Source organism: Nannospalax galili, unplaced genomic scaffold (genome assembly GCF_000622305.1).
Source record: "Nannospalax galili isolate Female #2095 unplaced genomic scaffold, S.galili_v1.0 scaffold918, whole genome shotgun sequence".
Taxonomy (NCBI): Eukaryota; Metazoa; Chordata; class Mammalia; order Rodentia; family Spalacidae; genus Nannospalax; species Nannospalax galili.
In genome coordinates this window covers 3,745,126-3,772,856 of record NW_008343216.1, presented here as the reverse complement: position 1 = coordinate 3,772,856, position 27,731 = coordinate 3,745,126, and the positions used below count along the sequence as shown (strand labels likewise).

Genomic DNA, 27,731 nt, shown 5'->3' with positions numbered 1-27,731 from the left:
TGTGTGTGTGTGTGTGTGTGTGTGTGTGTGTGTGTGTGTGTGTTTTACAGAGAATTGCTTCATACAAGCGAGGCAATATTACCATTTACTTAACTAAGCTGTCTCTGTGAACTTTCTTTTCATTCCAGTATTCTGTTGACAGGCGCACAGACAAACACACACACACACACACACACACACACACACACACACACGCATGCACGCACACACAATCACAAATAAAACATGTGGCCCTATGAACATGGGTTAAATATATAGCCAAGAATATGATTTGTACTTTGGTTGAATGTATACATAATTGATATCCCAGTAATTATCCCAAAAGCTTCACTTAGTTTGTATTAACTGTCTTTTACCAAAACCTTGTAAAGAGTATAAGAACTTTTGAATGTCACCTGGCTGTTTGCTCCATGGAAAAAGGAAGCCTTGGTGAGTAGACATGGAGAATAAGATATTTCAGATTGTTAGTCAAAATTAAAAACTTTTTTCTTTACTGGGGAAAAGGATTGAGGCAGGAATCTTGTAACAACTTTGGGATGGATCTTTTCAGACTAGTGTTCCAAACGTACGGCAAACACAAGAGAAAACTGAAATAAGGGTCTGGGAAGATGGTTCAGTCAGTAAAATGCTTGCTCTACAAGTGTGAGGACCAAGTTTGAATTTCCAGCACTTATGTTTTAAAAAAAAAAGAAAAAGAAAAAAAGCCAGTAGGACCATGAAGTCTGTAATCCCAGCACTGAGGAGGTGGAGACAGGAAGATCCCAGGGGATTGCTGGCTTGTCAGGTCTAGGTGAATTGGTGAACTTCAGGTTCAGTGAAAGACCCTGTCTCAAGAAATAAAGTGGAAGGAAAGTGATTGAGGAATGCACCCAATGTGGACCTCTGGCCTCCACACACAGAAACTTGGTGCGTGTGTGCGTGTGCTCACACACACACACACACACACACACACACACGGGGTAGGGGGCAAGGCACTTAAATAACTTAAGATAAATAGAAACAAATTAAGAGTTTTAACATAATTTAGAGCAAATAAAGAAAATCCAGAAAATATCCAATAATAGCCATGCATGGTGGCTTATGTCTTTAATCCCAGCACTCAGGAGGAAAAGGCAGAGTCAGAGACAGGTGGATCTCTGTGAGTTTGAGGCCAGTTGGGGCTACAAGGAGACCCTGCCTCAAAAAAGAAAAAAAATTATACATATATCCAATAAAAAGATTTAGAAAATGATGCATGTTTTAGTTGATTAGTTCCAATATTTTGAGTAAGTCTTACTTTGAATGTCATTTTATTTTATTTTAGTCTATAGTTATTGTATCATCATGTATAATTGTACTATATTTTATAAACAAAACTTTCTAAAGTAATGTGGATCACCTTTTTTTTTTGCCAACTAAATGTTGATGTTTTTGTCTGTGATTTGCTTCTGTATTTTAGGCCTTCTAAAAAATAATGTTGGTATTTTGGCTCAGAGGAAGTAAACCACACTGTACTTTGTCAAAACTTTAAATAAAATATAAAGGGCAGTGGAATTGTATTTACTGTTTTGAATGTAAGCTCTAAAGAATGGAATCATTTGTTGAAAGGCTTTAGCTTTATGTGAAATCACATTGCATCAACTTTGCTTACAGAGAAGAGAGAATAAAAAGTGTATTTATTTATTCATTTACTATTTTTGCCTATAGTAGGTCACAGAATTACTGGTCCTCTGTCTATGTGGTTAGTAACAAAGTTTAACTGTACCTAAATGAACTGTATAAATAAACCTTTGTGCTCAGAACCAACCAAGTTGTAGTGATTGAAGTTAAGGTCATAGCTAGGTACACAAAAAGAAAAATTTTGACTTATAATTTTTTTTTAATATTTTTTTATTTTCAGTTTTTGTGTGTGTATATTGCTTGCATGTATGTAAGTGTGCCCGTATCATGTAGTGCCCATGGAAGTCAGAAGAGGGCATTGGATTCCTCTGGAACTGGAGTTATGGATGGTTGTTAGCCACCATGTGGGTACTGAGAATAGAACCCAGGTCTTCTGCAAGAGCAGCCAGTGTTCTTGTCCACTGAGCCATCTCTCCAGCCCCAACTTACAATTTCTTTAAAAATATAGCTAATCCATTAAGAAAACACCAGTATATTTGCAATTGTATTTTAATAGCACTTAAAATACTTTGTACTAATTAGTTCAGGGTTATTTTGATTATTTACTTTATGAGCCATCAAAATGTATTTTTAGATGCTGAAATTTGGATCCGTGTCGTACATTTTTATGTTTGTACACTTTATAGTTCAACTCAAATAGAACACAGTCTAACAGGTTATATGAATATATCCTTATAAGCTATAAAATTTAAGTGAAACTTTTCTTTAACCTTTATTTTTCAGCACTACATTACTTTCCAGAGTACCAGTGGCTGGTGGATTTCACAGTAGCTGCTACAGTTGTATATGTAGTAACGGAAATCTACTACAGTTTCATGAAGCCTACACAGGAAATGAATATCAGCGTAGTCTGGTGCCTCCTGGTTTTGTCTTTTGCAATGTATCCTTCAAAACATCATTAGCATTATAAATTTATTTCTCTTTTGCAATTAGTACCGTTGAACCTTATCTCTAGTTTGAAAAAGATTTGCCAATCATTGGAAATTTTTTCTTTGTTGAATTCTTTGTGTATTTTAGAATAGTTTAAATTTACTCTTTGACAGCTTCATACATACATACAGTACCTTGATCATTTGCAACACAAATTCTTTGTGTAACTTAAAATTTCAAAGTAGAGGGGGTAGTTTTAGGTGTAGTGAAAGGTACCACCTCACTCTTTTCCCTTTTTATCCAAGTGCAGTATCATGGAGGCAGCCAGCTACTTTCATCCTTTAGGGTGTGGGAATGGAGGGGAGGATCCTTCTAGATGCATGGTTAGTATTCGATACTGATACTGTTTCAGTGTTAAATATTAGTATTTTCCTCTTTTCCATTCCCCCAAATAGAGAGTCAGTTTTGCTACCTCATACCTGTGAAAATACTATTTGTAGTGAGACATTAAAATGTACTATTGCTTTCCTTGAATACTTTTTAATTTTTATTGTATTTAAATGAAATTTTCTCAGAACTATGGTACATCAGTACTTCAGTAAATCGTTTCCATGTTGTTCCCATGGAGCTATCCTTCAGGAGCCCTCATTTCTTTATAAACTTAAAAACAAATTATTTCCTACTGCAGTAGTTGGTTTATTTTGTTTGTTTGTGGGTGGGTATGGGTGTTCATGTGTTTGGGGGAGAGAGGTGCAGGCAGAGGACAACTTGTGGAATTTGGTTCTCTCCTTGTACCATGTAGGTCTAGGAAATTGAACTCAGGTTCTGAGGCTTGGAGGCCCTTTAGCTGCTCAGCCTTCTTGTCAATTCCTTCTTTTGTATAACTCTTACCCTGGGACTTTACTGTCTTCCTAAAAATTCCATGTTTTACTTTCTAGCGCCTTTGATCTGTTCTTCCTTGGTTTACTGTCCTTTTGGAAGAGTGTATTCTTCTATGGTATCCTAATAATGTGGTTTTGAAATTTTTTGTCTCAAGCTCTTGATTGATTGATTGAATTTGCTTAATAGGAAGTTCAATGAAAGAGTTTTAAGAATTTTGAAGTGCTGAGAAACTGGATGCCCTAATGATACTCATGTTGTGCCTCCACTCCCTGCCCTGTATGCAACTTCCTGGAGCTTTTGCTCTTTATTTTTGGTATTCCGAACTTCTGTTATTAAATTCTAGATTTTCTCTTTAGATCTAGAAACTCGTATCACTTACTCTACTGGGCAGTATTTTTGTACCTTAATGAAGATCCTGTCTTATTCTTGTGCTAAGACTGCCAGTCTGAAAACTTATGTTCATTAAGTTCTGGGAAGCTTTTTCATAATTATTAATGATTTTCTTTTAATTGTGAATATTTTGGGAATGCTTATTATTCAGCAAGTGGTATTCTAAGACAGCCTTCTGTATGGCATATGTATAGTCATTATGTTTTTATAGTAGGGGGGTTTGGGGAGATTTTAACTTTCTTAACCATTTTATGTTCTTTAGAGTTTCAACTACAGTTTAAGATATTCAAGAACTCTTATATTTCACCCTTTTGTTTTACGATTACATTATTTTGTGTTTACCTAAGATATTAGTGAGAGGGATTTCTTTTGGAATATTCCTTTCTTCACATTGGTCATACTTTAATCATATGTGGGAAGTTGATTCTTCTTAGGAAGTTTTTCCTTGATGTGCATACTGACCAGGAAAAAAAAAGCACACTTGGAAATGGCTACTCACAAGGTTTCTATGAATAAGCTTCATCTATTATTTCACTTAATTTAATGACAGGGATTCTACACAGTCTTTAGCAGTGACCTAGCCACTACTCCATTTAGGAGAAGATCCCAAACAACAGCAGCCCCGTGGGAATATTGTGTCCAACTGAATGTTTACACTAGAGTATAGAAAATACTAGAGAGTTTACAAGTAATTTTCTACTAACCTTGGCTCTCCATAAAGAGGTTAGGAATGGAGGAGGAAGGAGAATTGTGTGTACAATCAAGTATGTGAATTTTATTTAAACCTTTGAATGTGAGAAAATAAACTTGTTGCCTTTAAGCACGTTTAGGAGACTAGAATTAAATGCCAAATAATCTAGATTAACACCAAAGACGCATGTGCTTATAGTCCATCCTCTATCTTGGTTGTAACAAATCTGTTTTCATCTTTAACACTTGGTGAACTGAGTATAGAATAAGTGACTTCTGTCTGACATCTCATTTTCTTATTGTATGCTACTGCTTACTAATCAAACACATCTCCATTGACTACCCAGGACAGTAGCTCTACTGAATTCCAATCACATTATACATCAGTTGATTCAGAAATTCTCTGAAGTTGTTACTAATGAAATGGTCTTAGTTAAAGTGGGACTTATTTGACACGTGTAGCTTAATTAGTTTTGTATCCTTTCTTTAGTTATATTGACATACCTCATAGAACAGTGATAATTTCTATAGCTCTTGAAGGTCCTAAGAGCATGAGAATGTTGTTTTAAATGTGTAATATTAAACTTTGAATATTGGAACCTAGAAGTGTGCTGTCTCTTGTCATCAGCTCATTCTTAAACCCAAACTGATTCTTAGCTCTACTCTTCTTTTTCATTTGTAGTTCTGAATACCTTCTTTTACTCAGTCATTCGTTATATTTCAGTTCCAATTATGCCAAATTGCACAGTATGAGGAGGATAAATGAAGAAAGCCTTGAAGGAAAATGCATAGTTCTAGAAATTGTCTTTGCTTTGTGATGAGGTCTTAGAGTCACTGGAGAAATACCTATTGATTTTATGATTATGAAGCATAGTGTTTTCATTTATGAATAAATGGAAAGGAAAAAGTTAAAAATAGCCATTGAAAAAATGCCAAAGATCTTGTAATAGAAATAAAACTCCTAAAAGTTAAAGTACTTTACAATGTGCGTTAGGCTTGCTTTCTTAAGAAACTTTTGCCAGAATAAATTGTAGCACAGAATAATATTGAGTCAATTACATGAATTTCAGTGAGAAGAAAGTTATTCTACAAAGAATACTGAAGCTTCTCAGTAGTCCTATTGTATTTGGTTAAGAACTGAATCATTAGTTACATTTTACAGCACTGTTAGTGTTTTACAGTGTTGAAGGTTTAAGATACAAAATGTATTATATATGTTTTACATATATTTAAGTTTTTAATTTGCCATGACCATGAACATGCACATTTTTTAAATTTATTTTTATTTTATATGTATGTGTTATGCCTGCATATTTGTAAATGCACCCATGTCATGCAGTGCCCGTGAAGGTCAGAAGAGAGTGTCGGATCCCCTGGAACTTGAGTTACAGACAGTTGTCAGCCACTGTGTAGGTGCTGGGATTTGAACCCAGGTCTTCTGCAAGAAGAGCCAGTGCTCTTAACTGCTGAGCCATCACTCCAGCCCCCACACGAACATTTTCATTAGGAAAAGTTGCAAATAGTTTAAATGAAAGAAAATAAGTTGTAGGGTTTTCTGGTTTACTCAGTTTTATAGATATGTCAAGTAAAGGAGTATGAATTAGATACCTTATTTACTGAGAAATAGACAACTATAGCAACGCAGTGAAACTGTCACCATTTCTAAATTTGTTAAAGGTTATAGATTATTAGATTTCTCCCTTGTAGAAGTGTTCTGCTTCAAATGAATATAGAAATTGAAACTCTGAAGTATATTGCAGTGGATGTCAAGTCTAGTGAGAAAGAAGCAAAGAGTTAGTCATGGTTCTTATTTAAACTTGAAACATGTAATGTCCAAACTTGTGTCTTTATTGTGTGCATGTTTGTATGTGCATGTGAATACCTGCATACTATGGCATGCATGTGGAGGTCAGGGACAACTTGAGGAGAGTCTGTTCCCTCCAGTACCCATGTAGGTTCCTGGGGGTCATACTTGGGTTGTTAGGATTAGTGACAGGTCCCCTTTACTGGCCTCAAGCTTGTTCCTTTTATGAACTTTTACAGACCTTTTATGACATCAGAATGCTCAGATATCTGGTCACAAACCTAGAGTGAAATAGGGAATTTGAGTAATGGTACCTTATTTTTCTTTGTTAATTTATAAATGAGTTTGACTTTTTCCTTTTGGCTGGGAAGTGATATTTTTCTTCCCAAGGAAAAAGGTTTTAGGGTAGCCTTAGTTCTATAGTGTGCTTAGATTGAGCCTTACTGACTGTATGTATATTTTGTGGGGTGGAGTTTAAAATATTCATGATAATTTCTTTAACATCTGAGAGAGTTTTAGGTTCCTGTTCTAAGTAGTAAATAAACATGCTTATCTAAGAAAATATGAATTGGGGCTGGAGCGATGACTCAGTAGTTAAGAGCATAGCTGCTCTTGTAGAGGACCCTGGTTTGATTCCCAGCATTCCACATGGTGGCTAACAACTGTCCATAACTCCAGTTCCAGGGAAATCTGATGCTGTCTTCTGTCTTATGCAGGCATTACACAATATGGGTCTACTAACACACATGCAGACAATACACTCATACACATAAAATATAATAAATTTTTTCAAAAAGAAAATATAAATGAATTTTAAGGTATCCAGCTTTTTTTTTTCTAATGTTGAAATATATTCTCTTTAAAAGAATTTTATTTCATAGGTCCTAATGAATGCACTTATTGTTACCTTTCAGTATAGATCTGATTTGGGGTGGTTTCTAGGTCTTTTTGTAGTATAATATGCAAAATGTAATGTGTTTCAAGTATTTTGGTTGCCTTTTCCTATTAAAAATGGATGTGGGAGGCTTAACCAGTTGAGTAGAAAAAGCAGTAGGAATTTTTTGATAGAAGTCACAAAAATAAGTGTACATAGTTGAACAACTTTCAGTTTATGTGAAGATCACTTAATTTAATAGAAACATGATCTCTTTTTAAACATAGCCTCAAATTTGTGAATAATGTTAAGTGAATCCGTTGTTTATCCATTAAATATTATCCATCATTTTATGTATTGGCACCAAAATATTTCTTAGAATATAGTATCCCTTTTGTGCTGTTTTTGAAAGAAGTAACTACATTATTAGGTGTTGTTACACATGTCAGAAGAATTAAATATTCTATAATAATTAGTATATGTTCTCTATTTCTTCCCTTCTAAAAAAATATTGATAAAAACTCTCCGGTTGATTTCAGAGTGTTATAATGTAGAAGCACCATGTTTTCTTGGTGTGGGAATTGGCTCTTTAAAACACTATATTAACCAAAGTTGATGTACTACTAATACCTCCAGAATGCAGAGATAAGAAAAAGGCACCACTGTACCTGGGCTGTGGTTTGAACCCAGGGCCTTATGCCTGTTAAGAAAGTATTCTACTAACTGAACTATATTTTCACATCATCTGAAAGCCTTTTTTTTTCTTAATTTTCAAGTTCTGTTTCAAGTTACATATATAACTCAAAAGTAAATATATTTAAAACATTTCTGAGTAAATCTTTTCATGCCTTTATTTTTGTCTATTAGAATTTTTTAGTTGCATCTATAAAATATGGAAAGTTTCTAATTTCAAAAAATGTTAGTACTAAATTAGAGTAGGATGAATATTACCAGCTCTGTGGTAGAAAACTTTTATTCTACCCCAATCTCTTTTTAAAAAAATTTCAGAGTTTATAATAGAAAGTAAAAATAACATAGCACAAAAAGTAGGTATCCTTTTTGGAATTAGTAGTTTAAAAAATATTAAAAAGAAAGTGATTCTTTGTATCTGTAGTTTTCCATGTACAGTCTGAGTCTTCACTCTTAGTCACTTCTTGACATCCATTGGTTTGTTCCAGGACCCTTGTGGCTACCCAAATCTGCAATGTACAAGTCTTTATATGAAATGACACAGTACTTACATAAGCCTACACACTTTTTTCCCCCGTGTATACTTTAAATCAGGCCTCTTAATGTTTTCTATTTTACTTCCTTTCTGTTGTTTCTTCTGACTTAAAAGGCTTCCATATTTCTTGGGCCAGTGAGATGACTCAGCAGGTGAAAGCGCCTGTTCCTTGTATTAATTACTTTTCTTGCTGTGATAAAGAACAATGACCAAAAGCAACTTAGGAAAAGAGTTTCTTTTGACTTACATTTCTGGAGCAAGAGTCCATAGTGATGGAGAGTATGACAAGCAGGCAGGCATGGCAGAGAATCAGGAAGCTGTGAGGTCACATATTCAGTTGCAGACATAAAGCAAATAGATAACTGGAAGTGGGGTGAGGCTATGAACTCTCAAAGTCTGCCCACAGCAACATACTTTACTTCTTCCAGCAAGTTTGCACTTCTTAAACTTCACCCAAACTACACTATCAATTAGGGATCAAGTGTACAAGTAGCCTGTGAGTGGTAATTCCCATTCAAATGACCACACTCCTCAAGCCTGATGTACTGAATTCAGTCTGTGGAACCATGTAAAGGTGGAAGGAGTGAATGAGTTCTCTGTATTTCTAAATAAAATACAGATAAGTCTTAACAATTTATCTGTTACAGCAGGTGAGGATTTTCCTTCTTTTCCACACCCCCCACAATGAGTGTGGGGTTTTGTTTGTTTGTTGTTTTGTTGTAAGATAGAATAGGGTCTTAGGGTATGTCCCAGCAATCTTAGAACTCAGAATTCTGTCTCAGCCTTGCGCATGTACCATGATGGCCACCGCAGATTTCCCTTTCTTAGAATATGCCACATTCCCTCTAGTTCTTTTTTACATTGTTAGCACACTTTGTATAATTTTTGGTCAACTCTACAGTCACAGATTTTTATGTCTGCCGAAATACTCGTGTGTTAGCATTAAAAGGCACTGTGGTTTTATTTGCAAACTCTTCCTAAATTACTGCTTTTGTAAAATTTTCTTTACTTATTCTTTGTGCATCTTAGTAATTCCATTAGCTTTTTGATAGTGTTCTGCCAAGTCACTTACAGCTTGTATTACATTCTTTTTTTTTTTTTTCTTCAAGCTTTGATGGAATTGTTGCCTTTCAGGCCAGCTGCATAACTGTGGTCTTGGGACTTAGTTTTATTGTCATTGTAAGAATTCCCTCTGCCTTTCTCGTAATCTTTTAATTTCCCATTTTCAAAATTCATTGTTTTTTTCTTCTTTTTTTTTTGTTTTTGATTATTCAAATGGTTTGATGAAACTTTCAGCCAAAGCATGGAAGATAACTGGTTTGGGACTTTCTAGTTTTGAAGGTGTCTTAATTTTTTACTGTCATTTTTTGGATATACAGTTCTAGGTTTTTCCTACTTTGTAGTGTTTATGACAATTCCACTGTCTTCAACTTGCAAAGATACTATTAAGAATAGCATTCTCAATGTGTTGTGTATATGGCCTCTTTCGGCTTTATTTTCTGTCTCAGGAAACTGATAATTCTTCATTTTCTTTCTTCTGTGTGTTAGTGGTCATGTGCCTTGGTTGTGATCTTGTTTACTTCCTTGGCTTAGGCTTCTTGCAGGATCTTTTTAAAAAGAGTAAAGTTTTTATTAATTGAGAATTTTATACAGTGTACTTTGATCATATCTAATCCCCCTTCCCCATCTCCCAGATCCATTCCTCACCCTACCCCCAAACTTAATGTCCCCCTTTTCTGGTTTTTTAAACCCATCAAGTCCAATTTCTGTTCGCCAAATATTCTTGGTTGTGTGTCCATCCCCTGGAGCCTGGTCAACCTACAGAGTACCTCACACCCTTAAAACTGACTTACCCTATCCCACAGCTATGAGTTGCCAATAGCTCCTCAGCTAGGGATGCAGTTTCATGCCCACCTTCTGCCTCTGCTGAGATTTTGACTGGCCTAAGCTTGTGCAGTTCTTGTGCTTGCTTTTAAAATCACTCTGAGTTCATCTGTACTTGCTCTGTTGTGTCCAGAAAGTACTGTTTTGTTATGGTCGTCCACCACATCTGGCTCTTACAGTTTTACTACCCCCTCATTTCATTTAGGGCTGAGCACTCCTGAATCTCTTATTCATAGCACTTTGACCAGTTGTGGGTCTCTGTTAGTTGCCATCTACTGCAATAAGAAGCTTCTGTGATGAGAGTTAGGAGATACAAATTTCAGGTTTGTAGAATTTCTTCTATTGTGTGTGAGGTCTCTGAACACCCCCACCCCCAAGCCCCAATTCTGTTTCTCTTTTATAGAAAATTTTTAATCCCTGCCTTAGTACCTAAGAATTCCTTTCATATTTAAGAGCCAGTCACTTAACTTGAGGGGCAAAATTGGAAAGCTCTGTATGTAAGTGGGGCTTGGTTAGTTTCACTGAAGGATAATTCGGTAATTTGAAGCTCATTTTGTTCTAGATAGGCCATAGTGCCACTGCCTGTTCATCTCTCTTTTGGTGTGTTTTGTTTTAGCTACTCTTTAATCTCCTGCCTGCTGTTTACAAAACTGTGTTTCCAAGGTGAATACAGTACATCAAGGACAAGTAATGAGCAGTCTGCAGTGCAGTGTTGTTTCACTGTGATGTTCAGTAGGTTGGGGTAATGGTGTTTTTGAGTTAGAATATTTTCAAATTACTATGGATTTTTTTCAGGATGTACCTTTCGTTGAAGTTGAATATCTGCAGTGTTTTTGAATGTCACTTAATCATTCTGTTTTTCAGTATAAGTGACTTAATCTAAACTCTGGTATGCCCCAATGTCATTTACTTCAAAGACAAAATTCTAGTTTTAGAGTCACAGAAGAGTTAGGCATGGGAGGGCAGTGGGAGTGGACAGTTGGAGTCTTAACAGCTGTCTGTGAATAGAGCAAAAATGAACATGGATCTGCCAGTGTCTCTGTAGTAGGATATAAAGTTCATTGAATATATTCCTAGGAGTGGTGTTCATAATGGCATTCTATTTCTAATTTTCTAAGAAACCTCCAGACTGGTTGCCAAAATGGCTGTCCTAGTTTATAATCCCATCAACAGTATATAGGTGTTCTAGTTACTTTCTATTGCTGTGATAAAACACTGACCAAAAGCAACTTGAAGAAGGAAAGGGTTTACAGCTTACAATCCACCACTAAGGCAGGAACTGAAGCAGAGATCATGGAGGAACCCTGCTTTACCTGCTTGCTCAGCTAGTCTTCTACAGCCCAGTCCCACATGCACAGGAATGGCACCACCCACAGTGGGCTGGGACCTCCCATATCACTCAGCATTCAAGAAAATGCCCTACAGACGTATTCACAGGCCAATTTAATAGAGGAAATTCTCCTGTTCATGTTCCCTCTTCCCAGATGTGTCAAGTTGACAACTGGAGCTGATCAGCACAATTGGAATTTACTTGTCCCCTTTGGCACATCCACACCAGCATTTGTTGTCATTTGCATGCCTGTGGCCATTTTGACTAGGGTGGGATGGAATCTTTAAGTAGTTTTAATCGGTATTTCCCTGATAGCTAAGGCTCTTGAACACTTTTATGTCTTTCCTATCCATTTGTGTTTCTTCTTTTGAGAATTTTCTGTTCCATTTCATAGACCATATTTTAGTTGAGTTTTTTATTTTCTTAATATTTTTTCTAAATCTCTGTGTATTCTTGACACTACCCCTCTGTTGTAGAATAGCTGGCAAAGATTTTTCTCCTCTTCTGTGTGTTGTCTGTTGCTCACACTTTCCTTTGCTGTACAGCCTTTTAATTTCAAGAGATCCCATTTGTCAATTGTTATTCTTACTTCTTTCCTTTGCCTATAAGTTGAAGCATACACCCTATTTATGTCTAGTAGTTGCAGGATATCTTGTCTTACATTGAGGCCCTTGATCCATTTGGAGTTGAATTTTGGGCAGAGAGATAAGGATCCAATTTCATTATTCTGCATGTTGATATGCAGGTTTCCCAGCATCATTTGTTAAAGATGCCGTTTTTTTTTTTCCAGTTTGTATTGTTTTGGGATCTTTGTCAGAAATTAGGTAACTGTAGTTGTGTGGACTTAATCTTCAGTCTTCAGTTCTATTCCAGTAATCTATGTGTTTGCTTTTATGCCAGCCCCATTCTGTTTTTGTCAAGACTGTGTAGTATAATTTGAAATTGAGTATGGTGCTCTCTCCCACAGAATTCTTTTTGTTTAGGATTGCCTTTCCTTTGGGCCGCCATATAAGTTTTGGGATTGTCATTTCTGTATCTTTTAAGAATGGCATTGGAATTTTTATTGGGGTTACATTGAACCTGCAGATTGCTTTTGGTAAGATGGCCATTTTCACAAGATGAATTCCTCCAATCCATGAGCATGGGAGATCGTCTTCTGGTGCCTTTCTCAATTTCTTTTTTCAGCGTCTTAAAAGTTTTCATTGTAGAGTTCTTTCATTTCTGTGGTTAAGTTTGTTTTTATCAAAGACTTTTTCTGCATCTCTTAAGAAGATCATGTGGTTCATTAATTGATAGATTAATTAAAATGTTAAAATAATTTAGCTCTCACTTTTCTCTAAAGCTTGCTACCTTAGAAAAACATTCTGAGAATGCTGTTACTTCTGTCCATACAGTTGGTTTTGAAAAGATTTTATCTTTTACTACTAAATGCCACATGTAACTGGTAGGTACTGTATACAGTTTGTGGAGGCAGTATAATCAATTGGTAAGCATGCAAGCTCTGAATTAATAATGCCTAAGTTTAAATCTCAGCCACCTCTAATCTAGCTCTGTAACTCTCAGATCTTTGTTTTAAATGTGTTTTTGTTTTGTTTTATAAATGACTAATACTAAGGGACAGCTTGTTATTTCCACTGCTTAACAGAATATTTATGTAAATTTGCTTGTCTACATATATTTACCAACTGCCTTACTTTGTTTGATTTATACTTTCAAGGAGAACAATTTGTGTAAAAGAGATCTGAGTTCAAACTTTGGATTGTGTTTTGATTTGATCCCAATTAGAGAGAGAGAGAGAGAGAGAGAGAGAGAGAGAGAGAGAGAGAATGGGGCTCAGAGAGAGAGAGCGAGTCAGCAATGGGGCTCAGGTAACATGGTCTCTGGTCTGCTTTATCAGGTGAGCATGATGAAACTTTCGCTGGTTTGGAATACTCAGGTGGAACTTGTTTTCTCTAGACATTGCTGTCTTTGTTTAAGCCTAATACAGAGTGATAGTCCTATAGTTTTTATGTAACAGGTCACCAGTGGTTATTAGTAATTTTCACATTTTAAATTGCAAAATGAATCCTGTGATGTTGTGTTAGGTTCTTAATTATAAATGTAGATAATAAATATAAATGTTTGATAAATATGCCCAGGGAGGATAGTTGTCTAAGATAACCTCTTACCCTTTCTTTTCATACCAGTATTGGAATGAACCTATTGACATAAAATTTCTGTAATTATCCCCTATTAAATTTGAGTCCTACACAAAAGAAATGCATTCCTTAATTGTAGTTTAATTGTGAAACAGTTTTCCTTAATTTAAAAATATCATAAACTTGGATTTGCCCTTTGTTTCTGTTCTGTTTCCTTAAAGACTATTAAGATTGTCATTCGAGGCAAGGCATGGTGGCACTCACCTTTAATCTCAGTACTTGTGAGGCAGAGGCAGGTGAATTTCTGTGAGATGGAGACCAGCCTGGTCTATGTAGAGAGTTCCAGGCCAACTGAAGCTCCAAGGAGATACTGTCTCAATAAAACAACAGCAACAAAAAGACTTTCATAAATTTTTTACTTCCAGAGGACATCTTACAGATAAGCAGGTAGAATAGAAATAAATAGTGTTGGAGTCTTTTGGAGTTTGTATCATATAAAGATAGTGGTATAGGGCTCCCACAAAGTTATTTGTGGTTTTTCCTGAACTTTTCCTTCTGCAGCAAAGTTCTATTTTCATTAACTACACACTATTTTAAAGTAGAAGATGGTGGTGAAAGATCAGTTTGTGTCACCTTTGGGTTTTTTTTCTTCGTCAAAGCAATGGCAGTTTTGATTGTAACAGAGAATTATCTGGAATTTGGACTTGAAACAGGTAATAGTTTTAAACAGCTTCAAAAACCAGTTGTGGTTTGTGTAGTGTAATTTTTACTACAGTATTTAAGTAGTTTTTGCATGTGATGTTTACAGTTAGAGTTGAGGTTTATTATTGTTCTAATTAATTTTTATTAATCTTTTTTGAGGGGTGGATCTTTTTGAGACAGGGTCTCCCTCTAGCCCCAGCTGGCCTAGAACTCTCTCTGTAGACAAGGTTGTCCTCAAACTCACAGAGATCTGCCTGCCTCTGCCTCCCAAGTGCTGGGACTAAAGGTGTGTGGCACCACGCCCAGGATTAATCTTTATTAATCTTAAGTGAGATATTCATTTTGTTTTGTTTTGTTTTTTTAATTTTTTTTATTACTTTTATTCTAAGTGTATGCATGTATTGCCTGCCTGTAGGTAAGTGCACCTGTGTCCTGTAGTGCCCACGGAGGACAGAAGAGGCTGTTGGATCCCCTGGAACTGGAGTTATGGACAGTTGTTAGCTGCCATGTGGGTGCTGGGCTCGAACCCGGGTCTTCTGCAAGAACAGCCAGTGTTCTTAACTGCTGAGCCATCTCTCCAGCCCCATCATTTGTCTTTTTTTTAGCTAAGTTTTTAATTAAACTTTTCCACAAAATACTGCCACCTCATTTTTTTTCCTTGGAGTTAAATCAGTTTCTGTAATGCTAAAGTGTACTAACATAAAGAATTAAGGCAAATTTTATGCACACTCATGGAATGTACAAATACCAAAGGGATGTTTTCAAAAACTGTTCTTGTTAATAACCAAATTTTATTGCATTAGAGCATACTAATTAACATATTAAAGAACAAAGCTAGTCACTAAAATTTAAGATGATTTGTTTCCTATCTTTTTTTTTTTTTTTTCAAAGAAAGATTCTGTGTTTTACCTGCATGGTAAGAGTAATGTCTTCTTTTCTACAGGGTTTACAAATTTTTCGGACAGTGCGATGCAGTTTCTTGAAAAGCAAGGTTTAGAATCGCAGTAAGTTTTTGAAACGTTAAGCCTTATTTAAAATTTTTAAATTTCCATTCTTTTTTATTATTTTACTTATTTTATTTTATGTGTATGTGTTTATTGCCTGCATGTGTGTAAATGCACTGATGTCATACAATGCCTGTGGACATCAGAAGAGGGCATCGGATCCCTTGGAACTGGAGTTACAGGCCATTGTTAGCTGCTGGGAATCGAACCTAGGTCTTCTTGCAAGAAAAACTAGTGCTCTTAACCGTGGAGCCATCTCTCCAACCCCCATAAATTTCTCTTCTTAAGTAGACAGTTTTACTATGAATGATTAGTTGTTTTTAATCAGTAGCATTCCTCCTGGCTAGACTATCACTTCTACTTTTCCTCCCATTCTCCCTTTTTACACTGTTGGGGTCAAACCTAGGGTCTCATGAGTGTTAACAGACAAGTGCTTTACCTTAAGCTAATTCCCAACCCTGGAATGCTAGCTACTTCTAGAAACAGCTAAACTCAGATTTTTTATTTTTTTACAGCTGTTCAAAATTAGAATCTTTCATCAGATTCACAGCTAAATTTGTACTTATTTTAGTCATGTCAATTCTATGTTGAATATGTAGCTCCGATTATTGAGTGTAACTTAAAGAGATACTTGGTTTAGTTTACAGCTCACCAAAATCTGTTACAGATAATTGAATAAGATCAATATTTTTGTGGATACTTAATTATTTCACTGATATTTTTATGATCTGTAAAATAATTGATTAGAAGAAAGGAGGGCCTTAGAAGGTTAACTAAAAACTTACCAGCTTTTTTTAAAACTTTATTTTTAGGGGTCCTGTTTCAAAACTTACTTTCAAATTTTTCCTGGCTATTTTCTGTTCACTCATTGGGGCTTTTTTGACATTTCCTGGATTACGGCTGGCTCAAATGCATCTGGATGCCCTGAATTTGACAACAGAAAAAATTACACAGTAAGCGGAAAATGTACATAAGCACATGCAGATAAATATATGTTTTCCATCTTAATTAAGGTATATTATTGTGACAAAATAATAAATTATTGTATTGAAAATGAATAACTATTTGATGTCCACTTCCTCTCAGCTATAAGCAGTTTAATAACTACTTGGTACCACTTCCTCTCAACTATAAGCAGTTTCTCTTAAAATTTCTCTTCTAAATTTTAAGCCTGTGATAAAAATACACCATTAATTACCAAATTTGTTTCTGCCTATTAAAATCAAAATACTAAGGTGTTAATTCAGAGATTTATATTTCAATATCCATATTTGAACTGAGGCTCTATGGAAACTTTCTTTGTAAATTGTATTTTTAAATATTTAAATGTGCATGATTATTCAAATATGTTAACTTTTAGTGAAAATATTTTATTCATAAATTTTCAAATTAAATGTTTGTATTTGTAAGAAATACTTGTTTTCCTTAAGTAGTTCTTCTGCCTGTTAGACTTTAAAAATAATTCATTATTTTATTTTGAGATTGCAAATACTGTACAATGTCCTATAACAAAGGTTACTTTTAACCATTAAATTCTATTTTAATTCTTAAATGGAGCAGTCATATTAAATCTTCATCTATGGTTTAGAGCCCTTTGCTATTTTCTTTGTAGTTACTGCATATTTTTATTTCATTTTATTTATTTATTCATATGTGTAGATACCTTGGCAGAAAGGTGGGCTTGTATGTATACCACTTTAGTTCACATCCAGGTTCTAGTTCTTGTCTTACCTACAGTGCAAGTACAACTTGATAATACTCCATTTTGATGCACATATTTGTAGGCATTAAGTTTCTCTACATGATATTTCCTAATACTACTGTTCTTTTAAACCCTGTATTTATTGATGCTGAGTCTCCTGTCTTTTCACAATCTTCTCTCTTACCTATATTCTTTTAATTTAATTTTCACTTTTTTTTCTCCTTGCTTCCATTTTTCTGCATGTTTTATATGTGGGTTTACTTATTCTTACCTTCCATTACACATTCTCTCTTTCTTTCCCTTTTACTCAGCATGTTCTTGACTATGTCCTGCCGTTCTCCCACTACCCATCTCCTTAATGATTTCCTTAAAGACAAAATCTAGTTCTCCCCTCCTCTCTACACACACACTCCAGTCCACTAACCCCAGTGTTATGATTTAAATAAGCTGAAAGGATGTGTGGAGGGGAGCCCTTCACAAGCCACTGAAACCACTGTGGGCTGCTCCTTGATACTAGAGTGTTCCCTAGCAACACTGCATACCTAATACTGCTCTTTCTTCCCACACTCGGTGGTTTACCAAGGCTGTGGAATGAAAGAATCACTTTATAAAAACATAAAGCATTTAGTGACGGTTGGAGAAAGAAGAGGCATATCTTAGTGTCTGTCTTCAGTAAAATGTGACTTCCTTTTAAGTGTTTTCCTTTAGGGATTTGAGGTTTTCTTTTCTTTTCAGTTTATTACAGTCCCTTGTAGTATAGCACTCTGCCCTGGTATAAGTGGGCACGCTAGTTCTGTCTGTCATGAGCAACTTGAGTGGCACAAAGAGTGGTGTAGTCTTTACCTTGTGACTGAGCACTGTTACTTGTTTAGTGCTAGGGCTTGTAACCACCTTTCCTTGTCAGGTACTGATTTTTCTAAACTAAAATTTTTTTATCAGCCGTCTCTTTCCATAGGATACAGACTTAGATACCAAATAACAATGAAGTTATGGCTCAGTCCTTAAACCCTTCGTAGCATAAAGTATATAGCAAGAGTAAAGGCTGGGTGTGGTAGCTGATGTTTGTAATCCTAGCCCTTGTGAGGCTGAGGCTGTATGATGAGGTAAAGGCCAGGCTAGGCTGCATAGCAAGATCTGTTCCACAAAACTGAAAAATAGAAACAAAGGTAAATTGTCTTCATTTGTATAGGGTAAAGAAGTTAATTTTAGCAGTGTTTGTAGTACAAAAAGAAATAAAAATTTTGAATCATTTGTGATTTTAAAAAATAATTTAAAATTTATGCATGGTCATTACATATTGAAAGGTCCCTGAATTTTATTTTTATTTATTTTATTTTACAAGTTACTGCAGTAAGTTTTGTTTACCATTTGTCTTCTAGTATCACGGACTCAGCTAATCACTGTCTTTTTTTTTTTTGTAAATAATGAGCAAGTGCTTTGTTTCAACTGCCCTGAAAAGCATCTGATCACTTTTTTTATTTACCGTTGGATTCACTTCACTGACTGTATAAAATTAGGGAATCATTAAAGTACCTGTTGATTGAATCATGCATTTAGTAAGGAATTGCCAAATCCATCCAAGAGTCAAAGTGAATAAATACCAGCTTTAGTTGTAGATCTGACTCTATGAAATTGCCATAAGCAAGGCATTTAACTTTCTGGCTCTAAATGTTCGCATCTGAAAAACAATGATCATAATCTCATTTCTCAAGACCTCAAATCAGTGCTAAATGATGAAAAATATAATGCCTGAGTTACAGTTTATTGGTGTATTTTGTTTCTGGATTTTTATGTTTGTTTCTTACATATTTTTAGAACATTACTTCATATCAATTTCTTGGCACCCTTATTTATGGTTCTGCTCTGGGTAAAGCCAATTACCAAAGACTACATCATGAACCCACCGTTGGGTAAAGAAAGTATCCCTCTGTAAGTATGAGTTTTGAGTTTTGAAGGTTAATTTTGTTTTATTATAAATCAAAGCTGCTTGTTTAAAACACTCAAGTATTTAACTTTCTAATGATAAAGTACTGCATTTTTTAATATTAATGGGAATGCTAAAAGAAAACTTCTAGCTTCAACTTTATCAAGTTGAAGCAGCAGAGCATTTAACATTTTTTGATCATTTTAAATGAATGGTAATGTTTATTACTCTACACTAATACTACTTTGTATACATCTAAGGATTTCCTCTTAATGTCCAGTTGTCATCTGACATTTGTCTTGTCATTGTTCCTATTCAGATACTTTGTATAGTGCTTTTGTCATTGTTGTAGTGTGAACCACATGGAGGAAAAGCAGTACAAACAAACATGGGTATTCATTTGTTTTATGCATGGGAGTTTCTCCACTCTCATATTTTGCTTCATGCTTGTTTTGTAAATAAAATATTTTTCAAGTAAATTAGAGGCATATTTTTATGTCTAAGTACTGCAATTTTTATCTCTAAAAATGAGAACCTTGTTCTACATCATACCTGGGAAAATTAAAAGTAATGTCTTAGCATTATTAATACTAGTTCTCTGGCTAAACTATATTTTAACAGAAGATCTCAAAGAAATACAGAAACAGTTTATTGAAAGGCATTGATAATTACTTGATATGTTAGATATATATTTGTGGAACCACGTCATAGTAATGGAATGTTTTAGACAGAGCTGGTTCAAACTCAAGCTTTGCTCCTTGCCAAAACTGTCAGTTGGGACAGATCATTTAACAACAGTAAGGCTCTCTTTCCCCATCTGGAAAATGAAGATACTAGTGTCTACCTCACAAGGTTACCATTGGAGCTAAATGAGAGAACCAGCTGGAAGTGCTTAATGAATGTTCATTTCACTCCTTTGTCTCATGAGATTAAAACAGAAAAACTTCACTGCTCATTGACTCCACATTGTGTCTTTTATTTTATGTACTTCTTTTAGATTCTCTGTAAGTTTGTTTGTCTTGGAGTATAGAAGCAGTTGGCTATAACAGTTCTTTTCTTTGCTTTGCTTTTTTTTTAAACTTTGGTTAAATTAGGGAAGCATTCACTGAAGAGGTAATAATTTTTCCCACATGTAACTAAACTTTAATAGTAACTTTAACTTGGCATATTTCAAGTCAGATTGGGAATAAAGAACCAATGTTTTTCATGCTCCAGTTATTGCTAGGTATAGATGGTACTTGGTATTTTCTATTCATTTGTATAGTCATTCTCTTTTTATGGTTACTGTTCTTATTTTATAGATGAAATGGCAGGCTAGGAAGTCAGATATTTTGGCTAAGAGTTATTCTCCTATTTTGGACATTATAAAACATGTTTCTGTTTCTCCCTCCACCCCGAAAAGGGGAAAAAAATGGTAGCTGTACCAGAATTCATTTTCCACTTTGTTTATATACAACCTGGGCTCTTCTTCCCGATAGCTTTTTCTTCCGTTGTCCCTTCTTTGCTTCTGAACTATTTTGTGACTAGTCAAATAAGATTATAATTTTAAGTCTGCTCCATTCCATTCTTCAGTAATTGTGAATTAGCAATTTTAATTTAAAATTTCTACTTACAATCCAAAGTCTATGTGGTAGATTATGAAAGAATGACTGTCCATCAGTCAAAGAGTGGGGCTAGAGTGAAGTAAAAAGCAAATAATAGGTTTTTCTGTCCCCCAAATAAATTATTCTCTGTAAATGTTTGTAGTCAGAAACAAAATGATTATGATGCTATTCAGTTTGGAAATGTGCTTAATTCATCCATGGATTCCAGTACAGTAATGAGAAAATGAACTATGGCTAAAAACATTCTTACATGCTTATAACATTGAAAGTAAACCAAACAGTGACATATGGACCACTGCACACTCAGAATTTGGTGAGAGTTACTTTCTGTTCTCTCTTTTTTATCATTTACTTTTAAGACAGTGTCTCATTGTATAGCCCTCACTATGTAGACCTAGACCAGGCTTTTCTTCAGCTCACAGAGATAGTCCTGTCTTCTGAGTGCTGGGATTAAAGGTGTGTGCCACCACACTCATCTTTCTTTTTTATATTTTTTAAAAATACTTATTAATTTTATTTTATGTATATGAGCATATTGCCTGCATGTATGTAGGCAGTGTATGACCTGTGTCATGTAATGCTTGCAGAGGTCAGAAGAGAGTGTCGGGTTCCCCTCGAACTGGAGGTATGAACAGTTGTAAACTGCCCTGTGTATTCTGGATTCAAATCTGGGTCCTCTGCAAGAGCATCCAGTGCTCTTATACTGAAGCTCAGGCTTCCCTGAGACTCCTGTGTCCCCTAGGCTAGCCTCAAACTCAAGATGATCCTCCTTCTTTGTATCATGGCTGGGATTATTAGTGTGAGCCCCCAGGCTTGGCTGCTTCTGCCTGTTCCTTAACTACTCCAGCTCAGGTTCCTTCTGGAGATACCCCATCTGATCAAATTATCAGACTTTTGTGTTCTCCTAGTATGAATTAGAAGCTATTTCTGTTTCAGCAAACCCTGAACCTAAGAGACAAGTTAGGCCTTTTCTGCTTTGTTCTAGTGGCTTCACATTTGTTTCTCTAGCCTGTGAAGTAGCCATTATTACACTGTGCTCCCAGTCAGTTATTTTTTTTTTCCTTCATATTTATTATTTTTATTTTATATGTATGAGTGTTAAGTGCACCCATGTCATGCAGTGTCCATGGAAGTCAGAAGAGGGCATCAGATCGCCTGGAACTGGAGTTATGGATGATTGTTAGCTGCCATGTGGGTGCTGGGATTCAAACCCAGGTCCTCTGCAAGAGCAGCCAGCACTCTTAATGGCTGAGCTATCTCCCCAGCACCATACTGCCAGTCAGCCCTTGTTACATACTCCAAGGATTAGTTTTCTGGACAGGTCTCCTGGAAAGCTTCAGTGCTGCAGATGGCCTTGCATATTATGCATATTACTTTACATGACTGACTCATTTATCTCACTTTATTATATGGAAAATTATTGTTAAAATACTGTTTTTATCTTCTCCAGCTAAGAGTGCTTTCATTGTAGTTTACATACATGTGCATGTATAACCTTGTAAAAGGAAACAAAAGACTACATTATCAAGCCTTTGTCCCATCTTCATTTTTGACCTCCATTTCATAAAATTTAAAACATGATCGATGATACTTTCATGTCTTCCCTGCCTTTTCTCTTTATTTGCCTATTCAATAGCATAATGTTCCTAAGCAGTTTGTTCCTTCTGTTGGTCTTTAGTTCCTTCTCTAGGTGCTTGCTGTTGGACAAAGGAACTAGGTGATAATGAGACTTATTTAGAGGAAAAGTATTGTGAGGGTATTTTTTAGAAAAATCTTTTCAGGCTGGGGAGATGGCTCACCTGATATAGTGATTGTTGTACAATCACTGAAATCAGGTCTCCAAAAGCTATATTAAAATCTGGGCATGGCAGCATGTACCCTTATGGCATCTTTTCAGAAATCAGACTATTAGGGCAATCTTAAAATATTTTAGTATGAAAATAGATTTTCTGATGTCCTTTTAAGGTCTAAGGTGTTTTGTTATTGATGTTGCTTTTTAAGGAATGTGGTTTTTGAAGGACTACCTGTAAGTAATTGGAAGGCTGTTAACTAAACCAGGCTTGGTATCTGGTCTATACTTTAGCACATATCAGAAATTTAACATTACTTAAAATGTATAGTCTGATTTGCCAGGTAGTAGCTAAAACTAAGAAGAGACTTCCTGAAACTCTTAAGATTATAATGGTAGAATAATAAATGTATGTAAAGGAAACACAAAGGGGAAAAGTGTGTGTGTATGCAAGTATGTGCAGGTGCACACACGTGTGCATGCATGTGGAGGCCCAAAGTCAGCGTTGGCTATCTCTCCTTGATCATACACACGTCCTTTATTTTCTTTAGGTGGAGTCTGTCACTGAAATTCATTGATTTGGCTAGACTGGGTGGCCAGTGAGCTTCAAGGATCTGCTCATCTCTGCTTTCTACCCCCACAGACTGGAGTTATAGACATATACTAGAATCTTTAATGTTGAGGCATTGCTTAAAAATGAGCCAGCTTAGCACATAGCAGTAATATATGAGAAATATTCCCCCAGTGGTCATAATTAGAAATACAGTAGTGTGAAATGCCCCCAACCAAATCAGTATATCAACAGGCAAAACTATAGCCAATTATAGGTGAGCCATTGACTTGATTAGTAGTTCTACATGTGATTATCTTTGATCCCTTAGCGACCTCTCATTTCTAAGGCACCCAGCCTCATTGCCTATGTAACAGCTTTTCTTTCTTTCCATAGATGTGGGTAAGTAGAAAAAGGACCCCAAGAATTACTCTGTATTTTTCTTTTAGATATTTGTTACTTTATCGTGCATTTGTATGCTTAATTCTTTTAAGCAGGTAAAACTGTTAGGCTGTCTACAGAGTGGGATTCTTTTGTGTCTGATCTCCAACTCTTAAGTGTAGATTTCCTGTCTTCTGCATGGTGAACAATAACGTAACTACTCTGCTAATGTATTGTGGTCTCTGAGAGTGTCATATCAACTTTTGATCTATAGAATGACAGAAGCTACATTTGATACTCTGCGACTCTGGTTAATAATCCTGCTATGTGTTTTGCGGTTGGCCTTGATGCGTAGTCACCTGCAAGCATATTTAAACTTGGCACAGAAATGTGTGGATCAGATGAAGAAAGAAGCGGGCCGGATAAGTACAGTTGAGCTACAGAAAATGGTAAGTTTTAAAACATAGTCAAAATGAAAAAATATGGCAAAAAACATTTTGTGAGATAGTTTGGTTTCCTTTAATTGAAATATGCCATTCCGTAGTAATGCAAAAAGTAGAAGCCTTTTAAGCTACCAGAGATGTTTATCTGATTTTAATACTAAGAAAGGGTCTTAGAGCTGGGCGTGGTGATACAACACCTTTAATCCCAGCATATGGGAGGCAGAGCCAGGCAGATCTCTGTGAATTGTAGGCTAGCCAGGGCTACATAGGAAGATTCTGTCTCAAAGAACAAAACAAGCCAGGCATGGTGGCACATGCCTTTAATCCCAGTACTCTGGAGGCAGAGGGAGGCAGATCCTTGTGAGTTCAAGGCCAGTCTGGTCTACATAGTGAGTTCAGGTTAGCTGGGACTACAGGGAGACCCTGTCTCAAAAAGACAAAAAAACAAAAATAAAAAAAGAACCAAAGAAAAACAAAAACAAAAGCCTCAGTTGTCATCTTAAGTGTTTTAAGTGTCATCCAGTTGGGTGCTACAAAGCTGTGGTGTGCCCACTGCTGTTAAGTGGGAACCTCTCTAAATATTGGAAAGGCATTACAACATGTCTAGACCTCATAACTAGAAAGGTAGGAATTCAGTGACTCAGTTTATTCCTTTTGAAATTACTCCATGTCATCATGAAAGGACTTAATGGAGATTTTAAAGGATACTAGTAATCCATCACCATTATAGTGGACAAATAGTATGATTTTTTTATTTTTTATTTTTTTTAGATTTAGCATATGGACCCCTTTTTTTTTAATTCTTTATTATACTCAGAAGTCAGAGGCATCAATCAGGTTGACAAAGCTTTTTGTTTTATATTGTGTATATTTTCATTCTATTCATAAGTTGATCACAAATATGCTCTTGTAGAATGAAAATGTAAAAGTTTTATTTAATGAGGGGGTTAAGTTCATATATACCTGCCTGCCATTGTTACTTACTTTGATGCTAAAACTTGGCTGTCTATAGAAATTTTAATATTTCATTTTATCTTTGAACTAGTTCAAAGAATTTTTTTGTAATAGTTTCAAATTTTAAAAGCTTCTCTTTAGGTTGAATCTTTTTGGAGATAGGGCACGTGTATAGTGAAATGTAAGCTTAATATTTAGCTTTCTTCTCACGAAAGGATTATTTATCTCTTAAGCATTTCAGTTTGGTAATTATATAAAAGTTCAGTCACTTATAACATGTCAGCTGTATTAGATACTTAAGAATGTTGTTGATTGCAGGTGGCTCGAGTCTTTTATTACCTTTGTGTCATTGCCCTGCAATATGTGGCACCTCTGATAATGCTGCTTCACACAACTCTGCTTTTGAAAACACTAGGTAGGCACAACATGGAAACTGGGAAATGTCTTTTGCTTTCTACCTATAGTTAATAATACTTTCTGTTATTTGTATGGAAATAGGCCTCATAAAATTGTTGTTGTCTTCTAATAGTTGTAGGAGGAAGCATGAGAACATTTTAGCTGTAGAAGTTGTTCATCCTTTTGACTTTGAAAGCCTAGGTTCATAGGGTTTTATTATTTTATGCTTATAAGAGTTGTTCAGGGGCTGGAGAAATGGCTCAGTGGTTAAGAACACTGGCTGTTCTTGCAGAAGACCTGGGTTCGAATCCCAGGGTTTGAATCCCAGGACCCACATGGCAGCTAACAACTGTCCGTAACTCCAGTTCCAGGGGATCCAACCGCTTCTTCTGTCCTCCGCGGGCATTGCACAACATGGGTACACTTATCTACATGTAGGCAATACGTGCATACACGTAAAAAAATAAAAATAATGAATAAAAATATTTTTTTAAAAAAAGAATTGTTCATTAAAGGTTAATTCCCAGATTTATCAAGTAATATGGGTAAGCACTGTTGATCAGTTGTTTCTGTGTTATAAGAGAGGGTATTTTAGCGATTTCTTGATTACTAACATTTTAATTATTGCAAGATATTTATAAACCTTGATAAATGACAAAATTTTCTAGTGAGTTTGATTAGATAGCTTCTGTTGAAAAGACAAAGAATATTCAGTGAAACTAGAAAGTTCTGCTAGAAGTCATTTCTAAGCTACCAAATCCTTCCCTGTGCGGTATTCAAGAACTATCCATTGTTACCTTTATTATTTCCTCTTTCCTTAGATTTAGGCAGCCTGCTGCCATTGTGGGGGTTTTAGAAACCCCAAGAAACTAAAAGTATTATCTGAGTAGGCTTAGTTGATAGAGCTGATGATAGATATAAATGTCCTTTAGGAATCCATGGACCATAAAGGGGATAGGTAGCTCAGTTATAAATTATGTGACTCATATCCTATGCAGGTTAGGAAAGTATATAATGAAAGAGTTCAAAAAGCTATTAATAGCGTCTCAACATTGAAATCGTGGATAGTTTCTAAGAAAGAAATTTGTTCTGATATTGTAGAGATAGAAAAGATTTCTAAGAAGTTATTGAATCTGTCCCTGTCACTCCAGTAAAAGTAGTTGATTCATATCTTATGCAAGGAAAAAAATTATTAAATTTCCTGATTTTACTATAATTAATTAAAAATCTACCAGATTTTTTACTTTTTATATACCTTTACTGATGAGAGTAGATTTTATACTTTGGTTATATTATTGTATTCTTAAATTGTAAAACTTTTATTTTCAATATAAAATGATTTATTATACCACTGAACTTTGTATTTTTAATTTCAAATATGGGTTACTAATTTAAAGCTTCTGGATTTTTGCAAGAATCTTTTGAATCATTTGCACTTCAAATTTTGTGTCTTGAATCTTCTAGGTAATCATTCCTGGGGGATTTATCCCGAAACTATCTCTACCTTGCCAGTGGACAACAGTCTACCCTCCAACTCTCTTTACTCTGATTTACCACCCACTGATGGGAAAATGAAGGTAACTGTTACACAGATAACAGTGGCACTGAACAGCTTAAAAAACATTTTTACTCCTCTCCTGTTTCGAGGACTTTTGTCATTTTTGACATGGTGGATTGCTGCTTGCCTATTTTCTACAAGCCTTTTTGGGCTTTTTTATCACCAATATCTGACGGTGGCATGAATTTCATTCACAGAAGGATATCCGTGTCACACTTTAAATTCAAATATTTCTGCCCTTGAAGGGCTGACAAAAGAAGAAAGTAAATGCAAAGGTGAAAAAGAAAACATTGGAGTATCTTGTTTTAAAGGCTTCCTCTGTATTCTCAGGGTGAATTAATGTGATAATATTTAAAATCACATGGTAAATTGTTACACTATTTTAACTCATTGTATTAACTAATATGACAGGGCTATCTGCAGGGTAATACTTCTGATTACCTTGGTTTACAGTAGAAAGCTCTAGCAGTCTTCAGACTTCTATGACTCCACTTATTGATGCTCTTTGTGGTGTTCAGTTTCTGTTAATAGTCACGGTGGCAACCTGTAGATCAGTCTTCAGACTGAACCATGCTTTAGTGAGGGAAGAGAGCTGAAGTCACTTCTGTTGTTAATGTATTAGTCTTGAAAAAACAAAACCAAAATCCAACAGAAAGGAAGTGATAGCTACTGTATATTACAGTAAGAAAGCTGCATAGGCATTTTAAATTGAATGGAGATGTAAACACCTGGTCTCTGTATGTTCTGCTACTGGAGAGTAGCAAGAGTATTATTTTAAAATGTAGTCTACCCAACTTGAAAGCTCTTTTAAGATGATTGACCGTATGAACATTTGCAGTCTTCACTGTTACTTTGGAGCCTGCCATATTTTATTTTATTCTGTGTTCCTAAATAGTTAGTTTAATCTAAAAATATTTATCAATACTGATCAAATATTTCAAAATTACTTTGTAATCCTGCTGACTACTTATGTATTGT

The 27,731-nt window shown here is 35.4% G+C and overlaps 1 protein-coding gene across 5 annotated transcripts in view; it reads left to right on the top strand.

Moving 5' to 3' along the window:
• Nucleotides 1-27,374, top strand: part of Tmem161b (transmembrane protein 161B) — a 60,889-nt gene extending 33,515 nt beyond the window's left edge. For 4 of the 5 annotated variants that reach the window (XM_029566623.1, XM_008839423.3, XM_029566624.1 and 1 more), the window contains 8 exons: nt 2,383-2,539; nt 14,308-14,459; nt 15,392-15,452; nt 16,265-16,405; nt 18,970-19,083; nt 23,677-23,851; nt 25,118-25,214; nt 26,660-27,374. In XM_029566623.1, the coding sequence (XP_029422483.1) occupies nt 2,475-2,539; nt 14,308-14,459; nt 15,392-15,452; nt 16,265-16,405; nt 18,970-19,083; nt 23,677-23,851; nt 25,118-25,214; nt 26,660-26,937 (1,083 nt within the window). In that variant the 5' untranslated portion in view covers nt 2,383-2,474 and the 3' untranslated portion in view covers nt 26,938-27,374. Of the gene's footprint in view, nt 1-2,382; nt 2,540-14,307; nt 14,460-15,391; nt 15,453-16,264; nt 16,406-18,969; nt 19,084-23,676; nt 23,852-25,117; nt 25,215-26,659 lie in introns of those variants that run through there. The other variant, XM_029566625.1, reaches the window with a different exon arrangement.
• Nucleotides 27,375-27,731: the final 357 nt, after the last annotated feature.